This window comes from Fusarium oxysporum, chromosome 4 (genome assembly GCF_000149955.1).
Source record: "Fusarium oxysporum f. sp. lycopersici 4287 chromosome 4, whole genome shotgun sequence".
Lineage (NCBI taxonomy): Eukaryota > Fungi > Ascomycota > Sordariomycetes > Hypocreales > Nectriaceae > Fusarium > Fusarium oxysporum.
Genome location: NC_030989.1, coordinates 2,346,732 through 2,369,608, shown reverse-complemented (window position 1 = coordinate 2,369,608; position 22,877 = coordinate 2,346,732). Strand labels below are relative to the sequence as shown.

The 22,877-nt window shown below is 49.3% G+C and overlaps 11 protein-coding genes across 16 annotated transcripts; 7 read left to right on the top strand and 4 right to left on the bottom strand.

Moving 5' to 3' along the window:
* The first annotated feature begins 325 nt into the window (after positions 1–325).
* Positions 326–4,110, top strand: FOXG_03713 (aconitate hydratase, mitochondrial). Of its 2 annotated transcripts, XM_018381550.1 has the most exons (5): positions 326–1,065; positions 1,131–1,257; positions 1,519–2,161; positions 2,211–2,332; positions 2,385–4,110. In XM_018381550.1, the coding sequence occupies exons 2-5, from the start codon at positions 1,144–1,146 to the stop codon at positions 3,870–3,872; spliced, it is 2,367 nt and encodes a 788-aa protein (XP_018238072.1). In that variant the 5' UTR covers positions 326–1,065; positions 1,131–1,143; the 3' UTR covers positions 3,873–4,110. The 2 variants fall into 2 exon arrangements, with proteins under 2 accessions (XP_018238072.1, XP_018238071.1); XM_018381549.1 differs by having other exon boundaries at positions 326–1,257.
* A 270-nt stretch (positions 4,111–4,380) lies between these two features.
* FOXG_03712 (rhomboid protein 2) lies at positions 4,381–6,001 on the top strand. The gene is made up of 5 exons (XM_018381548.1): positions 4,381–4,774; positions 4,830–4,967; positions 5,020–5,101; positions 5,155–5,342; positions 5,395–6,001. Exons 1-5 carry the CDS (start codon positions 4,594–4,596, stop codon positions 5,607–5,609), a joined length of 804 nt encoding a protein of 267 aa, XP_018238070.1. The 5' UTR covers positions 4,381–4,593; the 3' UTR covers positions 5,610–6,001.
* Positions 6,002–6,200: 199 nt separating this feature from the next.
* On the top strand, positions 6,201–8,466 carry FOXG_03711 (glycosylphosphatidylinositol transamidase). Its single transcript, XM_018381547.1, has 5 exons — positions 6,201–6,318; positions 6,375–6,624; positions 6,684–6,922; positions 6,973–7,787; positions 7,840–8,466. Exons 1-5 carry the CDS (start codon positions 6,303–6,305, stop codon positions 8,299–8,301), a joined length of 1,782 nt encoding a protein of 593 aa, XP_018238069.1. The 5' UTR covers positions 6,201–6,302; the 3' UTR covers positions 8,302–8,466.
* On the bottom strand, positions 7,795–10,162 carry FOXG_03710 (26S proteasome regulatory subunit N9). The gene is made up of 3 exons (XM_018381546.1): positions 9,549–10,162; positions 9,246–9,481; positions 7,795–9,188 (listed from the first exon to the last, which is right to left on the bottom strand). The coding sequence occupies exons 1-3, from the start codon at positions 9,814–9,816 to the stop codon at positions 8,547–8,549; spliced, it is 1,146 nt and encodes a 381-aa protein (XP_018238068.1). The 5' UTR covers positions 9,817–10,162; the 3' UTR covers positions 7,795–8,546.
* A 188-nt stretch (positions 10,163–10,350) lies between these two features.
* FOXG_03709 (NADH-ubiquinone oxidoreductase 40 kDa subunit, mitochondrial) lies at positions 10,351–11,921 on the top strand (the record flags this gene model as incomplete). Its single annotated transcript, XM_018381545.1, has 9 exons — positions 10,351–10,478; positions 10,541–10,554; positions 10,608–10,670; positions 10,738–10,832; positions 10,889–10,980; positions 11,035–11,176; positions 11,230–11,388; positions 11,437–11,772; positions 11,823–11,921. The coding sequence occupies 9 exons, from the start codon at positions 10,351–10,353 to the stop codon at positions 11,919–11,921; spliced, it is 1,128 nt and encodes a 375-aa protein (XP_018238067.1).
* Positions 11,453–12,438, bottom strand: FOXG_18635 (uncharacterized protein). Its single transcript, XM_018398772.1, has 2 exons — positions 12,397–12,438; positions 11,453–12,320 (listed from the first exon to the last, which is right to left on the bottom strand). The coding sequence occupies exon 2, from the start codon at positions 12,310–12,312 to the stop codon at positions 11,977–11,979; it is 336 nt and encodes a 111-aa protein (XP_018238066.1). The 5' UTR covers positions 12,313–12,320; positions 12,397–12,438; the 3' UTR covers positions 11,453–11,976.
* Positions 12,317–13,625, top strand: FOXG_03708 (uncharacterized protein; the record flags this gene model as incomplete). The annotated part of the gene is made up of 6 exons (XM_018381544.1): positions 12,317–12,342; positions 12,413–12,635; positions 12,872–12,988; positions 13,060–13,174; positions 13,234–13,305; positions 13,408–13,625. 6 exons carry the CDS (start codon positions 12,317–12,319, stop codon positions 13,623–13,625), a joined length of 771 nt encoding a protein of 256 aa, XP_018238065.1.
* A 51-nt stretch (positions 13,626–13,676) lies between these two features.
* Positions 13,677–16,552, bottom strand: FOXG_03707 (ubiquitin carboxyl-terminal hydrolase 22/27/51). 4 transcript variants are annotated; one of them, XM_018381541.1, is made up of 7 exons: positions 16,477–16,552; positions 15,820–16,267; positions 15,538–15,771; positions 15,372–15,482; positions 14,456–15,234; positions 14,161–14,394; positions 13,754–14,111 (listed from the first exon to the last, which is right to left on the bottom strand). In XM_018381541.1, the coding sequence occupies exons 2-7, from the start codon at positions 15,902–15,904 to the stop codon at positions 14,010–14,012; spliced, it is 1,545 nt and encodes a 514-aa protein (XP_018238062.1). In that variant the 5' UTR covers positions 15,905–16,267; positions 16,477–16,552; the 3' UTR covers positions 13,754–14,009. The 4 variants fall into 4 exon arrangements, with proteins under 4 accessions (XP_018238061.1, XP_018238063.1, XP_018238064.1 ...); XM_018381540.1 differs by having other exon boundaries at positions 13,677–14,111; positions 15,820–16,552; XM_018381543.1 differs by having other exon boundaries at positions 13,744–14,111; positions 14,456–15,482.
* A 293-nt stretch (positions 16,553–16,845) lies between these two features.
* On the top strand, positions 16,846–19,254 carry FOXG_03706 (uncharacterized protein). Of its 2 annotated transcripts, XM_018381539.1 has the most exons (3): positions 16,912–18,464; positions 18,520–18,684; positions 18,793–19,106. In XM_018381539.1, the coding sequence occupies exon 1, from the start codon at positions 17,190–17,192 to the stop codon at positions 18,057–18,059; it is 870 nt and encodes a 289-aa protein (XP_018238060.1). In that variant the 5' UTR covers positions 16,912–17,189; the 3' UTR covers positions 18,060–18,464; positions 18,520–18,684; positions 18,793–19,106. The 2 variants fall into 2 exon arrangements, with proteins under 2 accessions (XP_018238059.1, XP_018238060.1); XM_018381538.1 differs by having other exon boundaries at positions 16,846–18,684; positions 18,793–19,254.
* On the bottom strand, positions 19,023–20,409 carry FOXG_18634 (uncharacterized protein). Its single transcript, XM_018398771.1, has one exon. It carries the CDS (start codon positions 20,302–20,304, stop codon positions 19,987–19,989), a length of 318 nt encoding a protein of 105 aa, XP_018238058.1. The 5' UTR covers positions 20,305–20,409; the 3' UTR covers positions 19,023–19,986.
* A 565-nt stretch (positions 20,410–20,974) lies between these two features.
* Positions 20,975–22,875, top strand: FOXG_03705 (uncharacterized protein; the record flags this gene model as incomplete). The annotated part of the gene is made up of 4 exons (XM_018381537.1): positions 20,975–21,334; positions 21,390–22,033; positions 22,087–22,392; positions 22,453–22,875. Exons 1-4 carry the CDS (start codon positions 21,082–21,084, stop codon positions 22,873–22,875), a joined length of 1,626 nt encoding a protein of 541 aa, XP_018238057.1. The 5' UTR covers positions 20,975–21,081.
* Positions 22,876–22,877: the final 2 nt, after the last annotated feature.

Below are 22,877 nucleotides of genomic sequence, written 5' to 3'. Positions count from 1 at the left end.
CGTTTGCATAGCCGTCAGCGCTATAGAATTTGCGATAGTATTGATCGGCTCCCAGTGCTCCATTAGTATTGTGGGTTACAACGCAGAGAGTTCGTGATGTGGCTTAAAGGTGGACAAGAGTCTACAATCGGCTCCAAGAACGGATATGAAGATTATAATCGCCTCAGTTATCATTGGACAATACATATCAACTGGGCGGTCTGCGGCATGACATTTGGCAGAACCACAATTGGGGTGTGTATACAAGGGCATAGGGGGTTGGGGTTTGGTGAAAAGCTTCACATTCCCCCTCGTTCAAGGGCTACCCCAAATTCCCTCAAGCGCTCGCAGATGAAAATTGAATTCCGAAAAACAGTGTTTGAAGCAAAAAAAGATCGGTGACCGAGCATCACGACCTCGGAGGATCGCATGTGCGAAGGGATATGTCCGTTCAGCGGCGACCGAAGGTAAAGCCGCTGGCCCGAGGAACTGTAGCGATTAAACCCTGTGAAGCGAGTCAGAGTTTTGGCCAACCAGAGAGCATCTTTTGTCATTGATTGTGAGGTTCCGGGGCATGATGGACGCCTAGACCGTTTCGGGGCCCACGATGCGGAAATTACATCATGGTCCGGGGCTCACGCCGTAACGGGTGCCCGCAAGACCGAGGTAACAGCAACTGCCTCGCAACCAGAGGAAAAAAAGAGAATCAAATCGTGGCTTCTGTGGAAGAAGATGAATACTATGTATAAGATGAGAATGATGTTGATAGAATAATATATAAAACAAGACTGTAATACAATGAGATGATGTCGTTGAAAGCTCTACAACACTTGATAACGATTTAAATCCAAAAAATACATAAACTTTACGTCCGTTTCTTGCTTGAGCTAAATTATAAAACCCAATTGCTGCATTAACCCAGATAAACACATGACCGGCTGAGGAGCATAAAATCCTTACCTGCTCGGCAGCACATTCCCCCACCTTCTTCCTTCAACCCACCCGAAAAGCTTCAACTTCTTCAGTTGAACATTCGCAATTCCCCTTCAAGCATACATCGAGTCACTCATCGACCGATATTGGGTCGTAAGTCAATTACAATACCCAACCGTCGTCGTTAATCACTCTTTGCTAACGAGAGTCCCTCACAGCACCATAGTCGCAATGCTTGCTACACGCCAGGTTCTGGGCAACGTGTCCCGGAGCCGCGCCCTTGCTGGCGCTGCCTCTGGCTTCCGCCGCATGGCCACAGTCTCAGATAGCCCTCTGGACAAGAAGGTAAGCTTCAAACCAATTGCATTGCTGTCTCTTGATTCCATGACCCGAAGCTTCATTACTTCTCTTTGCACTACCATTCAGGCGCCAAACGTCATGGTGCATGGGTCAGTTCGGCTGCCAATCCACCGGCAATGCCGAGGCCTGAACTGCGCGACTTATAGCTCAATGGCAACGAGAGAATATGAAGCCCGGGTTATGGACTCAGGAAGATGCAAGATATGAGATTTGGGAACAATTGTGCTAATATGCCTCGCTGGACAGGTCCGACAGAACAACTGGGAGGAGGGTAACTACATCAACTACAAGAAGATGTCCGAGAACCTCGACATCGTTCGTGCTCGTCTGAACCGACCTCTGGCCTACGCTGAGAAGATTCTCTACTCTCACTTGGATGACCCTCACGGCCAAGACATCCAGCGTGGCAAGAGCTACCTCAAGCTGCGACCTGACCGTGTTGCTTGCCAGGATGCCACCGCGCAGATGGCTATCCTTCAGTTCATGTCCGCCGGCATGGACAAGGTTGCCAACCCCACCACTGTCCACTGTGATCACTTGATCGAAGCCCAAGTCGGTGGTGCCAAGGATCTTGCCCGCGCTATTGACATCAACAAGGAGGTCTACAACTTTCTTTCTACTGCCTGTGCCAAGTACGATATCGGTTTCTGGAAGCCCGGCTCTGGTATCATTCACCAGATTCTCCTCGAGAACTACTGCTTCCCTGGTGGTCTTCTTATCGGTACTGATTCTCACACTGTCAACGGTGGTGGTCTCGGTATGGCCACCATTGGTGTCGGTGGTGCCGATGCTGTCGATGTCATGGCCGACCTCCCCTGGGAGCTTAAGGCCCCTAATGTTATTGGTGTCAAGCTCACTGGTCAGCTCAACGGCTGGACTGCTCCTAAGGGTAAGGATGACCTCTCACTTTTTTTCTTGACTTTGCTGACATTCTTCAGATATTATCCTGAAGGTTGCCGATATCCTCACTGTCAAGGGTGGTACTGGTGCTATTGTTGAGTACCACGGTCCTGGTACCGACGCTATCTCTTGTACCGGTATGGCCACCATTTGCAACATGGTAAGTAACTCTTGTTCCGTCATAAACAGAATTGTTGGCTGATATTCTCCAGGGTGCTGAAATCGGTGCCACCACCTCCGTCTTCCCCTTCAACGACCGCATGTACGACTACCTCGCCGCCACCAAGCGAAAGGAGATCGGTGACTTCGCCCGCCAGTACGCCCACGGCCTCAAGCCCGACGAGGGTGCCGAGTACGACCAGCTCATCGAGATCAATCTCTCCGAGCTCGAGCCTCACATCAACGGTCCCTTCACTCCTGATCTGGGTACTCCTATCTCCAAGTTCAGCCAGGCTGTCAAGGAGAACGGCTGGCCTGAGGAGCTTAAGGTCGGTCTTATCGGATCTTGCACCAACTCCTCTTACGAGGACATGACCCGTGCTGCTTCCATTGCCCGTGATGCCCTCAACCACGGCATCAAGGCCAAGTCTGCTTTCACTGTCACCCCCGGTTCCGAGCAGATTCGCGCCACCATCGAGCGTGATGGTCAGCTCCAGACCTTCGAGGAGTTCGGCGGTATCGTCCTTGCCAACGCCTGCGGTCCTTGCATTGGTCAATGGGACCGACGCGACGTCAAGAAGGGTGAGGCCAACTCTATCATCTCTTCTTACAACCGTAACTTCACTGGCCGAAACGACGGTAACCCCGCCACCCACTCTTTCGTCGCCTCTCCCGATCTGGTCGTCGCCATGACCATTGCCGGCTCCCTCCACTTCAACCCTCTCACCGATACCCTGAAGGACAAGGACGGCAAGGAGTTCAAGCTTGCTCCTCCCACCGGCGATGGTCTCCCCAGCCGAGGCTACGACCCCGGCCAGGACACCTACCAGGCTCCTCCCAGTGACCGTGCCAGCGTTACTGTCGATGTCGCCCCTACCTCCGACCGTCTCCAGATCCTGACTCCCTTCCAGCCTTGGGATGGCAAGGATGCTAAGGACATCCCTATCCTCATCAAGGCCAAGGGCAAGACCACCACTGACCACATCTCCATGGCCGGTCCCTGGTTGAAGTACCGTGGTCACCTTGACAACATCTCCAACAACATGTTGATTGGTGCCATCAACGAGGCCAACGGTGAGGCCAACAAGATCAAGAACGTCACCACTGGTGAGTGGGGTGCTGTCCCTGCTGTCGCCCGTGACTACAAGGCCAAGGGTATCAAGTGGGTTGTCATTGGTGACTGGAACTATGGTGAGGGTTCTTCCCGAGAGCACGCCGCTCTTGAGCCCCGTCACCTTGGCGGTCTTGCCATCATTACCCGATCTTTCGCCCGTATCCATGAGACCAACCTGAAGAAGCAGGGTATGCTTCCTCTTACCTTCACCGACCCTGCCGACTACGACAAGATCCGACCTGATGACAAGGTCGATGTCCTCTGCACTCAGCTCGCCGTTGGCAAGCCCCTTCCCCTTGTTGTCCACCCCGCCGACGGCAGCCCATCTTTCGAGATCCCTCTGTCCCACACCTTCAACGAGGCCCAGATCGAGTGGTTCAAGAACGGTTCTGCCCTGAACACCATGGCCAAGGCCACCAAGAACTAAAGAAGGAATGAAGTAAAGTAAAGAAGAGCAAATTGATATTTTGGGTCACATACGGCGTACATCCTGATGTTCTCGATTGGGTTTCGAGGGCAGACAGTAGAGGGGCTTTTCAACGGACGGTATATGTCTAAAATGTTGAGCGCCCATGTCTTTTACATATTTGTAGCAAAGGAATAGCCATGCTTTCATTAGTTGTAACAAAATTCTAACTGTTCAAATACCTCTTGTTTAAAAGTGACGCTTCTGCTTCATTTACGATATGCAATAGTGACATCTGGTATCGATCCATCGTGCCAGACTGTTTAGATACGAAGCCCGAGCAGTTTTGTAAACGTCTCTTCAGACTCCTAATTTTCTGATGCTGGCTACATATAGTACCTTAAGCATTCTGAACTCCGTGTTATAAGTCCCAAAAACAACTACATCTCTCAGCTTTCATGTCAACTGTGGCCGTGCATTGATCACGTGCTGGGGACAACTCAACAGCCACACTTCGACCTAAGGGTCAAGGGTCCGTTGTCCAGTTTGACTTGCCATCGTCCTGCGACTGTTTCTCAGGGCGTGGAAGTGACTTGCGATTTCAACCGGTTTTTTCTTATTGTCAAGAAACTCGTATTAGTTCTCTTACTTCTATCTTATTATCCCATCCGTGTCGTCGGTCCTTTCATTCCTTTGTAACGGTGATCATCCGGCTGCTCCGAGCAGCTCGAATCTATTAGACATGCGACCCCGTCTCCAGAACTTCAACGCTTTACGAGCCCGATCATATCTGACACGGTTGCCACTATTCACACGACTTATCATTGTTGCTATTGTTGCTCTCTCGATCGCATCGCTGCAATCAGTATGGAACCTGCGAGAATGGGGCGCCCTCATCCCTGAAGAGATTAGCATTACAAATGGTACTACCAAGCGATATTGAATCTTTGCGCATTTGCTAACTAGACTTGTTCAAAGCATATCGGTTGTCGACATTCCCGTTAATACACCTTAACATTATCCATGCTATCCTTAACCTCGCGGCGCTTACTCCTCTCATGGAGCGATTCGAGAACGAACATGGCACCTTAACATCCCTTGCTTTGTTCTTTGGACGTAAGAAACTTCAGAAATGCTGAAGGACTACGGATTGACTCGTTTTATTTAGCCCTGACATCGATACCGGCTGTCATGTACGTTCTGATCGAACGATATGTATTCCACGTAAACCATGGCGTTCTAGGAGCGAGGTACGGCGACAAGGAAATTATTAGACAGGAACTTAAGCTAACATTTGTTCTAGCATGTGGGTATTTACTCTACTGGCGATGGAGTCTATTCAAACATACAAAACCAACCCTCATTTCGTTGTCGGTACTGTCCATATCCCAACGTGGACTACCCCCTTAATCATGTGTATGGTTGTGAGAGCACTGGTACCTGGTACTAGTCTTCTAGGCCACCTATGTGGAATTGCAATTGGATACGTTGGTAAGTCTCATAGTCATGGTCATGGTCGAAAGGATACTGATAGTTGGAATAGCTGGCTTCGGGTATGCCAAGCTACTCGCCCCCCCTGAATGGGGTCTTCGATGGGTCGAGAATCGACTCAACCTCCTCAAGATTCTCCCTCACTATGTCAGCATCGACAAGACGACATATGGCCGATTTGGCGTTTTGCCCACGACCAACCGCCCTGGTCCCAGTGGCAGCGCGGCGACGGAGCTCGTTGGTACAACCCAGCGTCTCGGACCTTGAACGAGCGTACATGGTACGCGTGTACTTTTGTGTAACTGTAATGGTACGGAAGTGCTTGTTGAACGCTCTTTTTCGAATTGTACTATAGAAAGGGCATTTCATTTTTCGTGGAGTCTCTCTTGCGTTAGGGATTGGCGTAGCGATTAAAAGCAAAGGAATGAATGGACGTCCGGACGGGCTCATCTAGCTGGTCATGATCCTTTCTGCTATGAACTGTTTTAGGTATTATTATAATGGATGAAGCGATAATAAAGGTAGAGGATGAAGATTGTTTCAGTTGTCATGATGGTGCATGCATTGGCATTTCTTTATGATGTATCTACTCTTGCAGTGAGGTCTTGATTCCATTATGATGCCGTATGCCAGAAATAGGGGATAATTCATGTCTGGACACTATATTGATGTACTAATGTTAAGCTTGATTCTAATCTCAACGACTGTTTGATGCTATAGCTCTCGATCGACATGAACCCCCAGTAGCCGCATAGACTGCCCCGCATTCACTGCAGGCGGCCCGCAATCCAACCCCTGAAGCAGGGGGGAGCTTCTATTTAATGGAAAGCTGTCATGACGGTACGTACCCTCTTCAATGATTGATCTCATTGTTTCCAAGAGGCTAAGCCAACGATAACCTCAACCTCAACTCAAGCATCGAGAGACCAAGTCTTTGATCACAAAGATATTGGCCAAACGATGTCGCGACTACTCTGTATGCAACCTTCTCTCTCATCCCCTATTCTGACCTTTGGCTGATAGGTTCTATAGCATCAGCGCTTTCGCTGCGTCGCGATCCTCGTATTCTAAAGCTTCCCCCTTACTTGTCCTTCATCTGCATCGCGATCGGTGTAATCTGGCTCTTTCTTCTCCCGTTAAACGAATACTCGCGTCGAACGTACATCTCCGAGAATGCCCTGTTGCCAGGTCAAGTGCATACATATTTTGGAGGAAGCGAACAAAACATCTTCCGCGCCTACCGACGTGAGGTTGACGATGTAGTCGACAAGAACAACTATGAGTGCGTCTTGAACTTGGATATGGAAGAACGCAACAATTACTAATACGATTCGGTGACAGGATCAACGACAGGCTCGACAAGATTCTCACAGGTGTTGGATTAAAGGTTGGACGTCAAAATTACACCTACCACTCAGCTGGCCATGAGTACTCAGGACAGAACCTCTACGCAATCCTGCAAGCTCCTCGTGGCGATGCCACTGAGGCAATTGTGTTGGTTGCTGCATGGAAGAATGTTGAGGAGCAGCTCAACCGCAACGGTGTATCTCTGGCATTGACTTTGGCCCGTTACTTTAAACGTGCGTATCCCCTGAAACTTAAACCATGCGATAGACGCTGACAAGTATAGGCTGGTCACTCTGGTCTAAGGACATCATTCTTGTTGTTCCTCCTGATAGCAAGACAGGCACGCAAGCTTGGGTTGACGCATACCATGATGCTCATAACCCTGATCTTGTGGCTCCTTTGCCTCTCAAGTCCGGTGCTCTTCAGGGTGCCCTTGCTATCGACTACCCCCAAGAACAGAGTTTCAGGTCTGTTCGTGTGATTTACGATGGCCCTAACGGCCAGCTCCCTAATCTTGATCTTATTAACTCAATCGTCAACATTGCTGGTGGTCAGATGGGCATTGGGACCTCTATTCAAAAAATGACGGAGCACAAGGGCACCTACCCTGATCGTTTACAAACTATGCTGCGCGGTATGCTTAACCAAGGCCTCGGCTACGCAGCTGGTGCTCACAGCAGCTTCATCCCATATCACGTTGATGCCGTGACACTTCAGCCTTACGGCGAAGGATGGCATGATGAGATGGCCATGGGACGCCTGGTTGAGGGGTCGTTCCGAAGTCTGAACAATTTGCTTGAGCACCTGCATCAGAGTTTCTTCTTCTATCTTCTGATGCAGACTGACCGCTTCGTCAGTATCGGCACTTATCTTCCCAGTGCTATGTTGATTGCTGCCAACTTTACCATCATGGCTATCTCTCTCTGGGTCAAGAGCGGTCAGTCACTAGCCACGCAGAAACCCAAGGAGAAGGCTTCTACCACATCTGTCGAAGCAACACAAGCTGGACGGGACCTGTTTGTTCCGCTTGGTGTCGTTGCTGTCTGTCAGGGTCTCGCAGCTGTGCCTTTGTACATCTTCAATCACCTTCCCGCTGGCGTGAGTGCTCCCCAATATCATCATCTTTGAGTCTTATACTGATTACCTCTAGTTACTCTCGCCCACTTTTGCTGCATTCTCTGTCATCTCGGCTATCTTGCCCTTCGCGATCTCTCGTCTCCTAACCCTTGTCACCAAGCCCACGATGCAGCACTTCCAACTCACAAAGTCCTTCTCTCTTCTCGTTCTTGGCATGTGTCTTTCTACTCTTGCAACTCTCAATTTCTCTCTCGCTTTTCTCATCGGCGTACTCTCAAGCCCGCTCAGCTTTGTCCAGCCGGTCAAGAACCGGGGCCTTCGTTGGTCTCTAGCAGGTCTCCTTAATGTCGTGTCACCACCTACTATTTTGTACGCAGCGGCCCAAATCTGGGACATCAGTATGGCGGACCTGTTGAAGGAGGCCAGCTTCGGCTGGAACGTCTGGGGCATGTATACACCCGTTGTGGTATGGTGCCTTTGGTGGCCAGCCTGGCTCGTGGGCATGGTCAATGTCTTCGGAGAGGTTACTGCTTGAAGAAAATTAGGGATTCGGACTGTAAAATAGGAAACAAAGCATGCATTGCGCCACCATAAATGGTGGTTCTGATTTTTAGGTAATAAACAAGGGCACATAGATTAGGCGAAATTTAGAATTAATAGTCTTGACTTGGGCAAAAGATCGTCATCTGCCCACAGTAAAGTTTCTATTCGTCTATACTGTACATTTGTTCGTTTTGATTGCCGTACGTTCCCTAGACCGTACTCCTGTCGAGAACTCCTCTACGCAGCCCACACATCCTTGCCAGCCGACTCAATCCAGTTACCGAGTTGGTTGACGCTCGAGTCCCAGTCAAGCAGTCGCTGGCGCATTGCGGCGATTTGCTTCATGTCGAGCACCTTGGGCTGAACCCAGGTGATTTGAGCAACGCCGTCCACTTGGTCAATAGTTCCTCGCAACAGACCTAGGCTAAGGGCCTTCATGATGAGATGCTCGATCTCTTCGGGTCGAACCTTGGTCTCCTGAGCGATAGTGGCAAAAGTGAGGGTGCGGTCGTGGGGAGGACGGCGGAAGACAGCCTCAGTCAATGCGGAAAGGTAGATCTTTTGTCGAAGATGCGTGGCGTTGTTCTTAAGAAGCTTGTTGGACTCGACGCGATCAGACAGCTGGTCATAAGCATCGAGGTCTCCACGGTTAAAGGCAAATAGCAGATCACGCATCCAAGCATGCTCGCTCTTGGCGAGGACGTCAAGGATGGGGTGGAGCAGGAGCTCTCCGAAGTTGTAGATGCTTGTTGAAACAAGGGCAGCAATGCTGAGATGGTAGGCTCTCTTGTGTCGCTCCTCAGGAGTCATTGCATTGAGGTCAATGCAGGCAAGGTAGAGGAGGGCAGTACGGTAGTAGTTGGAGAAGTCCATCTTGCGCTGAAGGAGGGGTCAGCGGGGCTCACCAAATACCCAAAGTCGAGATCAAGAACATACCTGGTAGTAGATGGCATTTGCATCATAGAAAGCAGCATGGACCACATTCTCTACAGAGTCGAAAGAGTCCAATATCCGCTCGGCTGTATCCAGATCCTTTCGCGCAGCATCTAGCTCCTCCAAGTCCAGCTTTGCTTGGGCGACAGCAACCAAGGCATAGACATAAGCATCCTGAGAGTTCTCGTTATCGACCTTCTTGGCCACTGATTGCAGGAAAGAAAGACGCTGCTCGTCTTCTATGTCGTTCAAAAACCATCGGTCAGCAATCCGCCGGCTTCGGAGCATATTGCATTTAAATCTCACCTTCACACTCTGTTGCTGCCTTCAATGCTAGGTCCACAAGCTTCAACTGGTTGATCTTGTCGGCAAACTTGAGAATAAAGACTCTGTAGAATGGTAGTCGTTGAGGGGCGCTCTCGGGGTGGCTGAAGAACTCGACGAGGGCGTCAGTGAGCTGGTGCCAAAGCTTGCGCTCCCAGAAGTTCTCAAAGTCGAGAATGAGAGGTTGGAGCTCCTCGGGAGCTTCATCGCGCTGCTCGGCAAGAAAATCGGAAATGGTCTCGTTGCTCATGATGGCGGGATTTGTATTTTATGTCGGTGGAATCTAAGTGTATGGGTGACGTGCACAGCAACTGCAGCTAGCTTGCCTGCAGCCTTAATCTGTTGGCGCGTACTGCTGCACCAACGCTGATTTTGCGAATTATGAGTCCCAAAAGCGTGAGTATGGGCTATTCTCTATTTGATCGAGCTGTCGTCAAGCGGCCGTCGTGATAATCGGTGAAGCTGGTATGTTTGTAGAGGTTGATAGTTGCTTCAGTCGAGTGTGGAGGGAGGTCCTTAGCTCATCAATGAGGCTACCAGGCAGCCTGGTCGTCGCAACGTGAAGGCGCACGGGCCATTTCGACCTCTGGAAGAGCACTCGAAAGGCGCTAACCAATGGCAAGCTGCAAGATTTCAGTGACCCATCACGTGATCTGCAATTACCGTTCCCCGAGGCTCCAACTTGGCTAGCATCACCAAACACTGCTATCGAGACGACGAGACGTTCAACGGCCAATTGCGAGGCACAGCAGCGTTTTGTCACGCAATCTGTATATTCGCAACAATGGCTTCGCCTCTCTTTGCTGCGCGGGCGGCCCGCAAGGCTGCCTTCAATGTCGCCGGCAAGCGATACCTATCCGATATTTCCATTACTCGAACTGGCAAGCCTATCATGCGTGTTGAGGGAGGCCGGTAAGCTCAACCACGGCCCATTGACACTATTCGTATCTCCTCTAATGTTATTCCGTTTCTAGTTCATCCCTCGGAGGTACGATGATCGAGCTACGATGACCACGAACAACACTGACGAAAGGAAACCAGGCCATACTGTTACCGTATTTGGCGCAACTGGCCAACTAGGACGATACATTGTCAACCGACTGGGTGAGCCGACCTGAACCTGGAATTGGATAATTGGAATGGGCAATTGGAATACTGATACTGGCATTAGCCCGGCAGGGATGCACTGTCGTTATTCCCTACCGCGAGGAGATGTCCAAGCGTCATCTCAAGGTCACTGGAGATCTTGGCCGTGTTGTCTTCATTGTACACCTCAATTCGTCCCGATATGTTCAGGAACTTTTCAGTAACCCTCTTACTAGGAGCACGACCTTCGAAACACCCCTTCGATCGAGGCGAGCGTTCGACATTCCGATGCTGTTTTCAACTTGATTGGCCGCGACTATCCTACCAAGTACGTCAATATAAAACGGACCAATGGATAGGACAGGAACTAAATGATTGTCAGGAACTTCTCTTTGGAGGATGTGCACGTTGAGGGAACTGAGCGAATTGTCGAGGCTGTTTGCAAGTACGATGTCGACCGATATATCCACGTTTCCTCCCACAGCGCCAACTCTCAGTCCGTCTCCGAGTTCTACCGAACAAAGGTTTGTAGATCGTCAGCTTGGTCAATGGAGGGAAATGCTAACAAACGAGCCAGGGTCGAGCTGAGGAGGTTGCCCGACAACTTTTCCCTGAGACCACTATTGTCCGCCCTGCGCCCATCTTCGGTTTCGAGGATAACCTGCTGCTGAAGCTTGCTGGTGTCACTAACCTCTTCACTTCCAACAACATGCAGGAGAAGTTCTATCCCGTTCACGTAGGTTTTTGCCAGAGTGCTTAGGGTCAACGTTACTAACCACCACAGTCTATCGACGTTGGTGCTGCTCTTGAAAAGATCTTCTACGACGACACAACTGCTGGACAGACTTTCGAGCTTTACGGACCCAAGAAGTACAGCATGGAGGAGATTTCCGTTATGGTTGATAAGGAGATTTACAAGCAGCGACGACACATCAACGTGCCCAAAGCCATCCTTAAGCCCGTTGCTGAGATCCTGAACAAGTTCCTTTGGTGGCACACTCTGTCAGCCGATGAGGTTGAGCGAGAGTACTTGGACCAAGTCATTGACCCTGAGGCCAAGACCTTTAAGGATCTCGGTATTGAGCCTGGTGACATTATCAACTTCACCTACCACTACCTGGTAAGTGCCCCAATCATGGTCGTGAAAGTCGCAAACTGACACCCTTTTAGCAAGGATTCCGCAGTCAGAACTTCTACGATCTTCCCCCTGCGACAGAGAAGGAGAAGAGGGAAGAGAAGAAGTACATCCATGTCTTGGATGAGTTGTAAAGAAAATGAATTTAACTTTTTGCTTATTGCGAATGCTGGAAAGGCGGCTGGTGATTCACGGCTGAGCGGACAAGTCGACAATAGTCCGTGTATATAGGACCGCATAGACTAGAGAGTATGCGAGTTCGAACAATTGTACAGGTTTTCTTTGGGTTGAGATGATATCAGATAATATGAAGGTCGAGAGAATCAGTCCACCTGTGGTTACCCTGTAGCTATCCATCATCATGCAGCTCTGATAGCGAGAGTCTAGACCGTCGAGGAAGCAGTGCAGTAAAGAGGACCCCGCCAAAACCCTCACACAAAACCTTCTATCGCATCGCATCGAAGCGCCGAGTCTCCGTAATCGACCGTATATCAAAACCGAAAAGATACGTTTTGACGACAACATTCCGATGTCTTTTGATGATGAAGAGCCCATGTAAGAGATACAAATATCCATGTCACCCCAAGTTACAGGACCCAGTTTACTGACTTTGGCTGGTCTCCAGAAGCCTCTCGAGTCACGCCTTGGCCGCGCTGGCCGAGTTCCACGCCGAAAAGGACGCCCATGAAAAGACATTTGAGAAGTTGAGGACCGGCGCCGCTCCGAGAGCTGGAGCCGGACTCGGCGTCGTCGAACCGGAAGACGAGGACCCTGTAGCGGAGGATGCAGACGACCAACCGCTGAGCATGGCGGCGTTTACGGAGGATTGGAACGAATCGCAGTTTTGGGTACGTAAGACGACATGCACAAAACAAGGCACAAGACGCTCCTCTCATCCAGTTGTCTTCCACCTTTTTGCTCTAGCGGTGGAGATAGATGGCATCGCGATCGGCTTCTGGGATAGAGTCTGTGCCATTGCCTGTCTGAAGTTGGGGTATCTATTACGTACTGGCTGGTCTTGGCGCTACAACTTCATGATATTTACATTGTGGAAAGAAATACTAACATGGGCCTGACTATCTAGTTCCTCGACGAAACAGCCTTTGCTCTGGCCGATCAGCTCCTCGATGGCGCATCGTCAAGCTCGATTATTGGTGTAGTCTCGACACCGAGCGTATTCATTGCACTCAAGAATCGTCTTGTAGGATCAACCCTGACTTCTGTCATGCCCAGGGCTTGATATTTAGAACCCAGAAACTGACTGGGACACAGAGATTCTGGCCTATTGAAGACCGACCTAAGCTGGTCTTGTTGGAACATGACCACCGTTTCAGCGTCTTTCCTGAGTTTGTCTTCTATGACTTCCAGCGACCTCTTCAACTCCCAGGTATGACCGCTTTACTAGTTGAATACTGCTTTTGGCATATATTGATATTATTGTCTCAGCTCATCTGAAGGGCAGCTTGGATAGTGTTATCATTGATCCTCCATTCTTCAGCAATGACTGCCAGACAAAGTGTAAGTAATGCTCGCAATCGTCCTGGCCACTATCCAGATGCTACCCCAGCCCGTATCACGATCTAAACCCTCCCATTTCACTACTGACATGTCACCCACTAGTTGCCCTAACAGGCCGCTGGCTCGTCAAGCCAAAGTCGCCTCGTGTGATTGTCTGCACGGGAGAACGAATGGCTACCATTGTCGACAAGCTCTACCGTTCTCTTGGAGTCTATGCGACAACCTTCGAGCCTGCTCACGCGGGTTTAAGTAACCACTATTACTGCTACGCCAATTTTGAGAGCTCAACCTGGGATTGGCGATCTGATGAATCAGATTAATGAAGTGGAAGTGGAAGGGGAGATATGAGGTGTTGAAATAAGGCCCCCGCTGCTGGAACCGTCTCAAGGTCTTGGAAGAATACGCAAGACTGGGAAACATGACACAAGGTACGATGACTTATGGAATATCTGGGGATATGCCAAACCCAGTGGAGTTCGTCGCAGTTAGATAAAGAGATACATCTGAAGAGAGACCATGACCGCCCTATTCAGTAGGCTGCCACGGTGTAACTAAACTACATATATGCGCCGAGCAATGCTCCATACTGCGCTCAACCTGCAGTTGATATATGGACCCAGTCGACTTATTGATCATGATCATTAACGCCTATCTGGCTCTCCTAATCTAAACCCCCGTCGGCCTACAAGTACAAGATTGGGTGTCTAGGCCAGCGAGCGAATGATGTAGAAAAGGAGATAGGCCTGCGCCCCAAGGACGTCAGATAAGCTCGCCAACTCGACTTTGTGGTCATTAAACTTGAACCACTGAAAGATATGTCAGCTATGATACAGTGTCGTAAAGAATAAAATTTACCTGGTCGCCGACCCGACAGTATGATGTATAATGGCCAGTGTCGATTTCACCCACATGAACCACAACACTAAGGAGGTCATAGGTGCATGATCGCTCCAGCTCAAGGCTCTCACGACTCTCGTGGTTGCGAACGCGATTGGTATAAGGCAGCATGTTGAGTTGGAGAGGGAATTTGACTTCATTGTCGACTTTTGACGCGGCACGATCGTGGCGGCCATGTCTGTACTCGAAGCGCTGTGAAAGAGTTAACTTGGCGGACCAACACTAACACTCACGAGCCACCGACTACACTCACCTTAAGCTGTATTGACAGAACGTTTGGCAGCCGCTTAATGCTGGTATGTCGTTTGGCTTGTTGAGTCCCGTTGCAGTTGTTGCACCGATACTCACACTTGTCATACTTGATGTATTCTTCGTCCAGGCAATCCTGCAACGTTAGAGAAGGCTTCTTCTGACCAGTCCTCTTGCTCTTCTTCTGGACGACATTTTCGAGACCTAGACTTAGATCAAGGAACGACTGGATGGAATTACTCTGGCCTGAGCAATTCTGACATGTTGTTGTGGTCTGCATCTTGCCGTAGAATGTCTGATGCATGATACAATTGCAGCTATGTTCGCTGCCGATTTCCGGCTTTTTTCCATCGCCATTTCGTTCATGAAGCTCTTCAGCTAAGAACTGGAAGAACTCATGAGCGTCTTGTTCTTTGGTGGTAACAAGATTCTCAAATGCCTTCTTCTCGGAGATCCAGAACCCTGACAAGATATTGGCAGCAGTATAACCGTTAGTGTTCTCTAGGGCGTAAAAATCTTGGAACATGTCGTCCATTGCACAGCTCAGGCAGTGAGGGACCTGGCAATCATTGCTCTGGTGACCATCGCTTAGGTAGAAGTTTCTCAGTAATGGGTTGTGCAAGAAGCTTTGGAGAACAACGTTCTGATAGCAGGTCGCACCGGCGTTGTAGATGCCGCGCAGGCCGTTTGCACGACAGGAGGCGGTTGTAGTATTGTTAGTAATATACCGAGGGTCATCCTTCATGGAGTCCGAGAAGAGCTCATTGTGTTTTCTCTTGCGACCTGGCCAACAGTTAATTTCAGGCAACAGAAAACTATCCACGAGCAACATAGCAGTCAAAGACACAGCCATTCCTTCTCATTCTGTATCGCGTATGGACGAGCCTTGACTTGATGCATCTCCGTGCACAATCGCTTACCAGAAAAAGAGCCAGTTCCTATCTTTCTCACTCGAAGCTCCTCGAGAGTTGGGTCCCAGACAAAATCGTCGCACATCTGACAATACAGGCAACCGCTCCGAGAGTCAACATCTGCGCCAGGGTTAGCAAAGGAGGCAGCAGAAAGCAGCAGCACAAGGCTACTAACAGAAACGATGCTGTTTCTTGGTTCCGTGTTTCAATCTATCTTCCTCAGACACGGTCATTGGACATTGTAGACAGAGGTAGTTCGAGGTAAGCGTTGTAACGGGTCGGCCCTCTTGCGTTGAGGTTTGGGGGACGATGGGTGTCGCATCGAATATGTTGCGGAGGATTAACTTGTAGTGCGTGATCGAGCTGTTCATGACCTCTTGGTTCTTGCTGAGGAGGAGTTGTACATGCTCTAGAGACAATTAGACAATGATACAGACAGAACTTTGGGTGACCATACCACAGCCGAACATTGGTGATCCGGGGACCGGAGACTTCACCTTGATGTTTTTGGGTGAGGCCGGGGTTGTCGGTCGCCCAGACATTGTGAGGAATCAAGCCTTTGCGGCTAGCGTTTTGCTGCAGCAATTGAAGCTGGTGGTAGACGAATGAAGCTTGTTGATGCGGCTGGTAAAAGGGAGCTCGATTCGTGATCAAGCGGATGCGGCGAAGCGTTACTGGTACACTCGAAACAACCCCACGTATAAAGACAGGCTTGATTATTCGTTTATTCTTGATCGGTTCGTTGTACGTTCGTTCGTTCGTTTATTTATTCGTTCCTTTGCCTGGCGGGTGATGCGATGGCGTACAAGGCTGAAGGATGCACGCGAGGCACAGAGTTGCATGAATGTGCAACCAACAGCAAGCCGAAAGTCGGACAATTGATAGCCAACCTCTTCCAGTTGAAACTAAATATCGAAGATTAATAAACCGTAAGAGGCGAATGAGCGTTGAGAGATGGCCGCTAAGGAATTAAACAATAGAGGTGAAAGATCAAACTCTGTTGCGCCTATTGATTGTTCCTTCAATTAATAGAATAGATTAAGTAAGTGCATGCATGCATGGGTTGGATGGAAATAGAAGTGCAGGAGTGGTATTGGAAGTCACTATCACTCACTGTAAGGTAAGGTAATTAGGAGAGATTACAACGGGTGCAGACTCCCTAGAACATAGTGTACCGGGTACCTTTTGGTGTAAGATTGGCGGGTAGATACATCAAGTCATGGAGGCGCTCATGAAAATTATACCCATGTCATGCAGGGCGATAAGATAACCTACATCCAGCTGAACCTCATATTAACCGCGACCAGGGCGCGTCTAGCAGGTATATTAACTGATACTGCTGTAGTTGATAGTCACTTGAAGATAATTTTCACTGCATCTGGCAACTCTATTATAGCATCTAACATGTAGTACCAAATAAGAGTATACCTAACATTCCTAGGATGTGCAAAGTGATGCCTATTACTGTATCTCCCTCCTACACGTCAATATGCACTAAGAAGAGGAGCACCGTTCGTGCCGAGGTTTATTCATTCTCCATTGAATAAGCAGTTTAGATTGCCGGATGACGACAGCCAGCTCCCTGTCTACCTCTGGTAGATCAATATCTTCTCCCTATTTCTCATCTTTCATCCTTAACCTACACAAACATCTTTGAACTTTGAGCTTATTTGACTAGAAACGGGGCTCAAAGTCTCCACTGCCTACCGAACCCCCGGCCCGACTTTGCGGCATCCCGGCTCCGGACCCCTCCCGACCAGCACCGATAGTTTCGCCCATACGGGTCTCTGGCCCTCCACCTTGAATATTACCAACAACTGGAGTACCATGGCGACTCAACTCATTGCTCTGCCAGCTGTAGAGCGTCTCAGTCCTACAGTCACCCGCATCTTGGGCGGCAATCCAGGCAAATTCACTCTTCAAGGCACAAACACATATCTTCTCGGTACAGGTCGTCGCCGGCTTCTCATTGACACTGGCGAGGGTCGCAATGCTTGGATCTCATCTATCCGCGAGACTCTACAGCAGGAGAATGCGACTATAGACACCGCGCTCATCACGCACTGGCATCATGATCATACAGGTGGTATCAAGGATCTCTTGAGCATCTCACCACAGACGAGAATCTTCAAGCACACTCCGGAGGAAGGGCAGCATGAAATTAGGCACGGGCAGCGCTTCCAAGTCGACGGCGCTACATTGACAGCATCGTATACGCCAGGACATACAAAGGATCATATGGTGTTCGTTCTCGAGGAAGAAGACGCAATGTTCACAGCCGACAACGTCCTCGGTCAGGGGACTGCGGTATTTGAGGACATGGTCACATATCTACGAAGCCTAGAAGAAATGAAACCTCTGTTCAAAGGCCGAGCATACCCTGGACATGGACCGGTCATTGAGAATGGACCAGCAAAGATTGCCGAGTACATCGCGCATCGAAAACAACGAGAAGATCAGGTCATTCAGACGTTGAAAACGGGACCTGGTGAAGTGGAAACTCAAGAATCTGCATTGTGGTCGGCATGGACAGCGACAGATCTGGTCGAGGTGATTTACAGAGATGTGCCCCAGAATCTGCACCCAGCAGCTCGTGGCGGTGTTTTGCAGATACTGGGAAAGCTGGAGAGCGAAGGTCGCGTAGCTCATGATGGTGATGAATGGAAGCTGCTGGCAGATGGCCGGGCTTCTCTATGAGTTCGGGTCACAGTGGATAATGGATAGACCATAGTGAGTCAGTGGTGTATTTCCGAATTGCCGGAATATAGTTGGTATTCATCATTACCCCGAAAGGCCATTGTGAGGAAGCGTGTTTGCTCGGGAATACGGACTTTCAAACAAGATGGACTGGGTTAGGTTTGTGGCATGATTTGGGCATGCCAAGAGCTGAGTTTTGTAGCAAGTTTGTATGGTAAACTAGCGAGATGAGGCAGGGCCTTCGGCAGCGTCGGATCATTCACATCATCCAAGTCTTGATGTGATAAATATTTTAGCGAGCATCATGGATGGGATTCACTGACTGGTGGGGATCGCCAACTAGGTTCTGGTTTTGGGAACACACCCCTGTCCACTAACGCAGCCACTCTATCAAACAAACTAACGGTACTGGCCATGTTCTCAACAACTGGCATTGCTGCTGATGATGAATTGTAAGCAGATCCTCTTGACACTGTAATGCTACAGCTTCAGTTCGGCCGATTGCGGAGAATGGCTAGGATGCAATGCAATGTTGTCACATCAGATCCCAAGCTCCCCATGCAAGTACAGTACAAGAGTTGTCTTTGGTGCATTGAGACTGCAACATTAAACCCGTCGTTTAGAGGTACGTTTCATGCAGTCACAAACGGTCCAATTTTGTCCGAATATCATACGACAGACCGTAAAAAGCAAGAGCTCGATGATACAGGTTTAATCGTTGATTACCTTACAGCCTCAGTACTCAAACTGCGGAGTGTTCGGGAGTAAATTTTGGCGTATGGCATACGTACAGACATGCGTATGCCTGAGAAACGGAGACAAGTTGACCACGAGTTACCGTTCTTGGCGAGATCATTGTATTCGCTCTTATTTGCTGGCTCGGGTTGTAACCCAAGATAGCTGACTCTTTTGGGTGTAATACACACGATGGATGCAAGTCAGCACCATAGACACAACAACTAAGCGGGCGGTGAGCCAGCACATCACATCATGAACGATCCGATAATTCTGTCCTAGATTGGAGTAGAAAATTGTCTGATTATGCACCTCTTCAACCGAGTTGTGTGCTGTAAAAGGTAGTAATTGGTCAGCGGAGGGGAACATCTAGGGTAATCTGATATCATGGTGGTACTCCATAACCGTCCAACTTGAGCAAATATTCCTTCTCATGACCCCTGTATCTTACGCCCGGCTTCAGGCACTTCCTTGTTCATGAGCATGGTTATGTGACGCCTTGTGACCATTTTGACAGCTCGAGGTTGGTGGGTTGTGACCCTGTTTAATGGAATGCGTCTGTCTGTCTGCTTGACCGGCATCATCGGGTCCACGGAGACGGAGATAATGATAAAGCCTGAAAATGCCGTAAGGTAGGCAGTCTAGTGCCCAGACCTACAGTTGCAGTTACATTTCTTGATCTTGATCAGAGATCAGTGATTGCCAAGACACTTCGGTATGAATCATCCGTAGTCATCGATGTCCATGAAGGAAGTTTCCGTGGAAAGTTCCCGCTCGGCTAGCACAGACTTATCAAGTGCATGTAAGTCAGAGACACGCACATGCAGTAAGGCGTATAAAGCGTATCTAGTACATATAGTACGCTGTAGATGTGTACATTTCTTTGCCAGCCCTAAACGAATATTTGACTACACTACGCGTCATATCCAGCCTTATCGTTTACACTGCACAGACGTAAAAACTTTGTAAGTCAAGAGCTGAAGAGAAAGTGTGCGGAATTGTCGGCGTAGTTGGGTTGAACTTGGGTGGAGATGCTGGACCGGGATTATACACATCAAAGAGGTTGAAGCCCGCTGTATCCAATGAATGACGCCGTAGCTTTATTTCACAGCGGGATGAGGTAACTAGCGTCGAAGCAGCCGGCATTAAAGCTCTCCATGATGCATGATGATGCCTGTAAAGACGAAAGCTCTCATGTGGATTTCGGCATTTTGCTCGATATCAGTCTATGCTTTGATGTCGATGATGGGGGCTTAACAAGTCGGTTTTGAGTAATGGATGAGAAGCCACAGTTAGTACGTGTAGAGCTTATGACTGAATATTCGTAATTCACTGGTAAGCCAGTGACTGACTGCCCGTTTATCGGATCCGAGTTGAGGTGCATGTAATGGTGGTAACCAAACGTGGTGAAGGGTTGCGATGCTTGCAGCAAGTTACAACACACAAGTTCTTGTGACCAGTAACTAATGATCTCTATGCTCGGTGAGAATAGGAATGGAAGAGGATCCATCCATGGCCCGTGATATCCACTTCATCTCCGCCGAAATGCCTTGACGTTCTTCGAGAAGATGCCTTTTCCAAAGTTTCCGTGCCGATCGATCGATCACGTTGACCATGAACGAACTAAAAAGGTAACTATTCGGAACCAACAAATCCTCAAAGTAAGTAAAGTAAAGTAAAGTATAGTACAGTACATGGGGCCCGCGGACCACGTTGATCAAAGAGCCTGACCAGATGATCTGGTGCATGTACAGTGACCTCTACGATACAGATACAGTGGTGTAGTCTACTGAAGATGTCCCCCCCACCGGCCGGCCCCATTTGAGGATCCCCCACTATCCAAATGCTTACCGCATCTCTTTTTTTTTTTTTGTTGTGTTGTTTTCTCTGTCGAAAGGTAAAGGTACAACTTCCATGATGAAGCAATTCGGAAGCTTCGGATGGTCAACTGCTGCGTATCCTCTCTTGGCTCTCGTCGCTTTGTCTCCGACTGACCAAGAGATTCCAATGCCTCAGCCCATGACCTGTTTTCGGCCCCTCGGGCCCGACAGTAATAATAGAAGAGGGTTTGTTTTAAAACAATGCCATGTCATGATTCCTTGAAACACTCTTCGTTTTGACGTCTACTTGATCGCATGATTATATATGTCCTCCTACTTGTGTCTTTCTGGCTGTAAACAAGTATAACTACTGCTTGCGACCTCTTCTCGTCCAGTTGTCTTGTCTTGTCTCGTTGCATCTATTGTTTCCTTCTGCAGACAAATCTTTCTGGACGTACTTTGCCAGTATGATCTATACAAAAATGATATCGCGCGCATCCGGCGCATTGCTTCTGGCGCTTTTACCTGTGGTAATTGCGCATGGTGGTGGTGAAAGTATGGACATGGACATGGGAATGGGCCATGACGGCAACACAACGACACAACCGCCCAAAGACGAGGACTATCCCGATACATACTTTGCGCATACTGAACATATTGGAGTTATATGCACACATGTTGCATTAATGGTTCTTTCTTGGGTATTTATTCTACCAATTGGTAAGTTTTCATGGTGTTGAGCTTTATGCGCCGACTAACACGACCAACCCCCCAGCCGTCATGTTCTCACTGGCAAACTCTCGCTTTACACTACCGGCGCAATTTGTTTTCCTAGCTACAAATGCTCTTGGAGTCTTGATCGGCGTGATATATAATGCGCAGACCCCAGACTTGTATCCAAACAATGCGCACCACAAGATTGGCTGGATTGTGACCTGGGTCGTTTGCGCCCAGGTCCTTGTAAGTGCCGTGGGCTGTATCGCGGGAGCTCTCAAGGGCAAAGGAAAGACGTCGAGTAACGAGAGACATGCTTTTCTACCTGTCGCGACACGAGAGGCCGACTACTCTTCGCACAATGGCTACCACAATGACAGCCCCTACCGAATGTCCAACGACAGTGGACGAGGAACCGAACCAAACACGCCATCGCTTCGAAGCGACTCGGCATCCACTCTCAATGGCATGGAGTCGCCTGTCAACAACCCCAGGAAGGAGTACGAGGACGATGATGGTGACCTGGAGGAATTGTCACTAGCCTCTCCTGAACCTCAGGGAACCTTTGCTCGCCACGCCTCCAAGATCGCTGCGTCGCGAGTATGGAAGTATCTCAACCTCGGCCGTTGCATAGTCGATCGCATTATCCTTCCTTTCGGCTTCATTGCGCTCGCGACTGGTGTTGTCACCTTTGGCCGTTTCTTTGTAAGTTGCTAGCAGATACCTTGGTTGCGACACTTGACTAACAAATCGTCCAGGAGGGAGGCGGAATCTTCAATGGATTGGCGCATTGGATCAAGGGCGGTGTTTTCTTCTGGCTAGGTATCTTCACCCTCGGTCGCTGGACTGGCAGCTTTGGAGAGCTTGGCTGGGCATGGAATGTTCGACCAAGGAAGAACTCCCAGAAGTGGCGCCCTTCCGCTGAGTTCGTCGAGAGCTTCTTGATCTTCTTCTATGGCGCTACCAATATCTTCATGGAGCACCTCGGCGGTTGGGGAGGAGACTGGACCGCCCAGGACATGGAGCACATCTCCATCACAGTTCTGTTCATTGGAGGAGGCTTGGTAAGTCCCACGATCTGCTCCAGTCGATTTCCCAAAGCAAAAACTGACTTGTTTCTTTAGTGCGGTATGCTCATCGAGTCGACACGTATTCGCGATCTTCTCAACACAACCGTGGACGAAGTTCAACCCAAGAGCCCTTACACGGTCGAAGAAGCAAACGAATCCGAAGCTCCCGACACATACGAGTTCTCGCTCAACCCCATACCAGCTCTGGTCATCATGCTGCTTGGACTCATGATGAGCTCCCACACACAGCATACCATGATGTCTAGCATGGTTCACAAGCAGTGGGGTGACCTCCTTCTAGGGGCTTCCCTTGCTCGAGGGTTGACCTACCTCATCATGTACCTGAAGCCACCCAAGTCCATTTTCCCATCACGACCCCCGACGGAACTCCTGGCTGCTTTTGGATTGATCGCTGGAGGTATCATCTTCATGGCTAGTGTATGTCAACCGCCCTTGCAAAAAGATTCGAAAAGCTAACT

Bases quoted from the DNA above. Each gene is read 5' to 3' on its own strand.
- FOXG_03712 (XM_018381548.1), top strand. From the start codon at position 4,594: ATGCGACCCCGTCTCCAGAACTTCAACGCTTTACGAGCCCGATCATAT. The intron at 4,968-5,019 runs GTAAGAAACTTC...CGTTTTATTTAG, and splicing joins CCTTGCTTTGTTCTTTGGAC to CCCTGACATCGATACCGGCT. The intron at 5,102-5,154 runs GTACGGCGACAA...CATTTGTTCTAG, and splicing joins CATGGCGTTCTAGGAGCGAG to CATGTGGGTATTTACTCTAC.
- FOXG_03713 (XM_018381550.1), top strand. From the start codon at position 1,144: ATGCTTGCTACACGCCAGGTTCTGGGCAACGTGTCCCGGAGCCGCGCC. The intron at 1,258-1,518 runs GTAAGCTTCAAA...CTCGCTGGACAG, and splicing joins ATAGCCCTCTGGACAAGAAG to GTCCGACAGAACAACTGGGA. The intron at 2,333-2,384 runs GTAAGTAACTCT...GATATTCTCCAG, and splicing joins TGGCCACCATTTGCAACATG to GGTGCTGAAATCGGTGCCAC.
- FOXG_03711 (XM_018381547.1), top strand. The intron at 6,923-6,972 runs GTGCGTATCCCC...TGACAAGTATAG, and splicing joins TTTGGCCCGTTACTTTAAAC to GCTGGTCACTCTGGTCTAAG. The intron at 7,788-7,839 runs GTGAGTGCTCCC...GATTACCTCTAG, and splicing joins TCAATCACCTTCCCGCTGGC to TTACTCTCGCCCACTTTTGC.
- FOXG_03706 (XM_018381538.1), top strand. From the start codon at position 17,190: ATGGCGACTCAACTCATTGCTCTGCCAGCTGTAGAGCGTCTCAGTCCT.
- FOXG_03707 (XM_018381540.1), bottom strand. From the start codon at position 15,904: ATGTCTGGGCGACCGACAACCCCGGCCTCACCCAAAAACATCAAGGTG. The intron at 15,235-15,371 runs GTAAGCGATTGT...ACTGTTGGCCAG, and splicing joins AGGAACTGGCTCTTTTTCTG to GTCGCAAGAGAAAACACAAT. The intron at 14,395-14,455 runs GTGAGTGTAGTC...ACTCTTTCACAG, and splicing joins TTCTGTCAATACAGCTTAAG to CGCTTCGAGTACAGACATGG.
- FOXG_18635 (XM_018398772.1), bottom strand. From the start codon at position 12,312: ATGTTGTCGTCAAAACGTATCTTTTCGGTTTTGATATACGGTCGATTA.
- FOXG_03710 (XM_018381546.1), bottom strand. From the start codon at position 9,816: ATGAGCAACGAGACCATTTCCGATTTTCTTGCCGAGCAGCGCGATGAA. The intron at 9,482-9,548 runs GTGAGATTTAAA...TGAACGACATAG, and splicing joins GGCAGCAACAGAGTGTGAAG to AAGACGAGCAGCGTCTTTCT. The intron at 9,189-9,245 runs GTATGTTCTTGA...CCCCTCCTTCAG, and splicing joins CAAATGCCATCTACTACCAG to CGCAAGATGGACTTCTCCAA.
- FOXG_18634 (XM_018398771.1), bottom strand. From the start codon at position 20,304: ATGGATCCTCTTCCATTCCTATTCTCACCGAGCATAGAGATCATTAGT.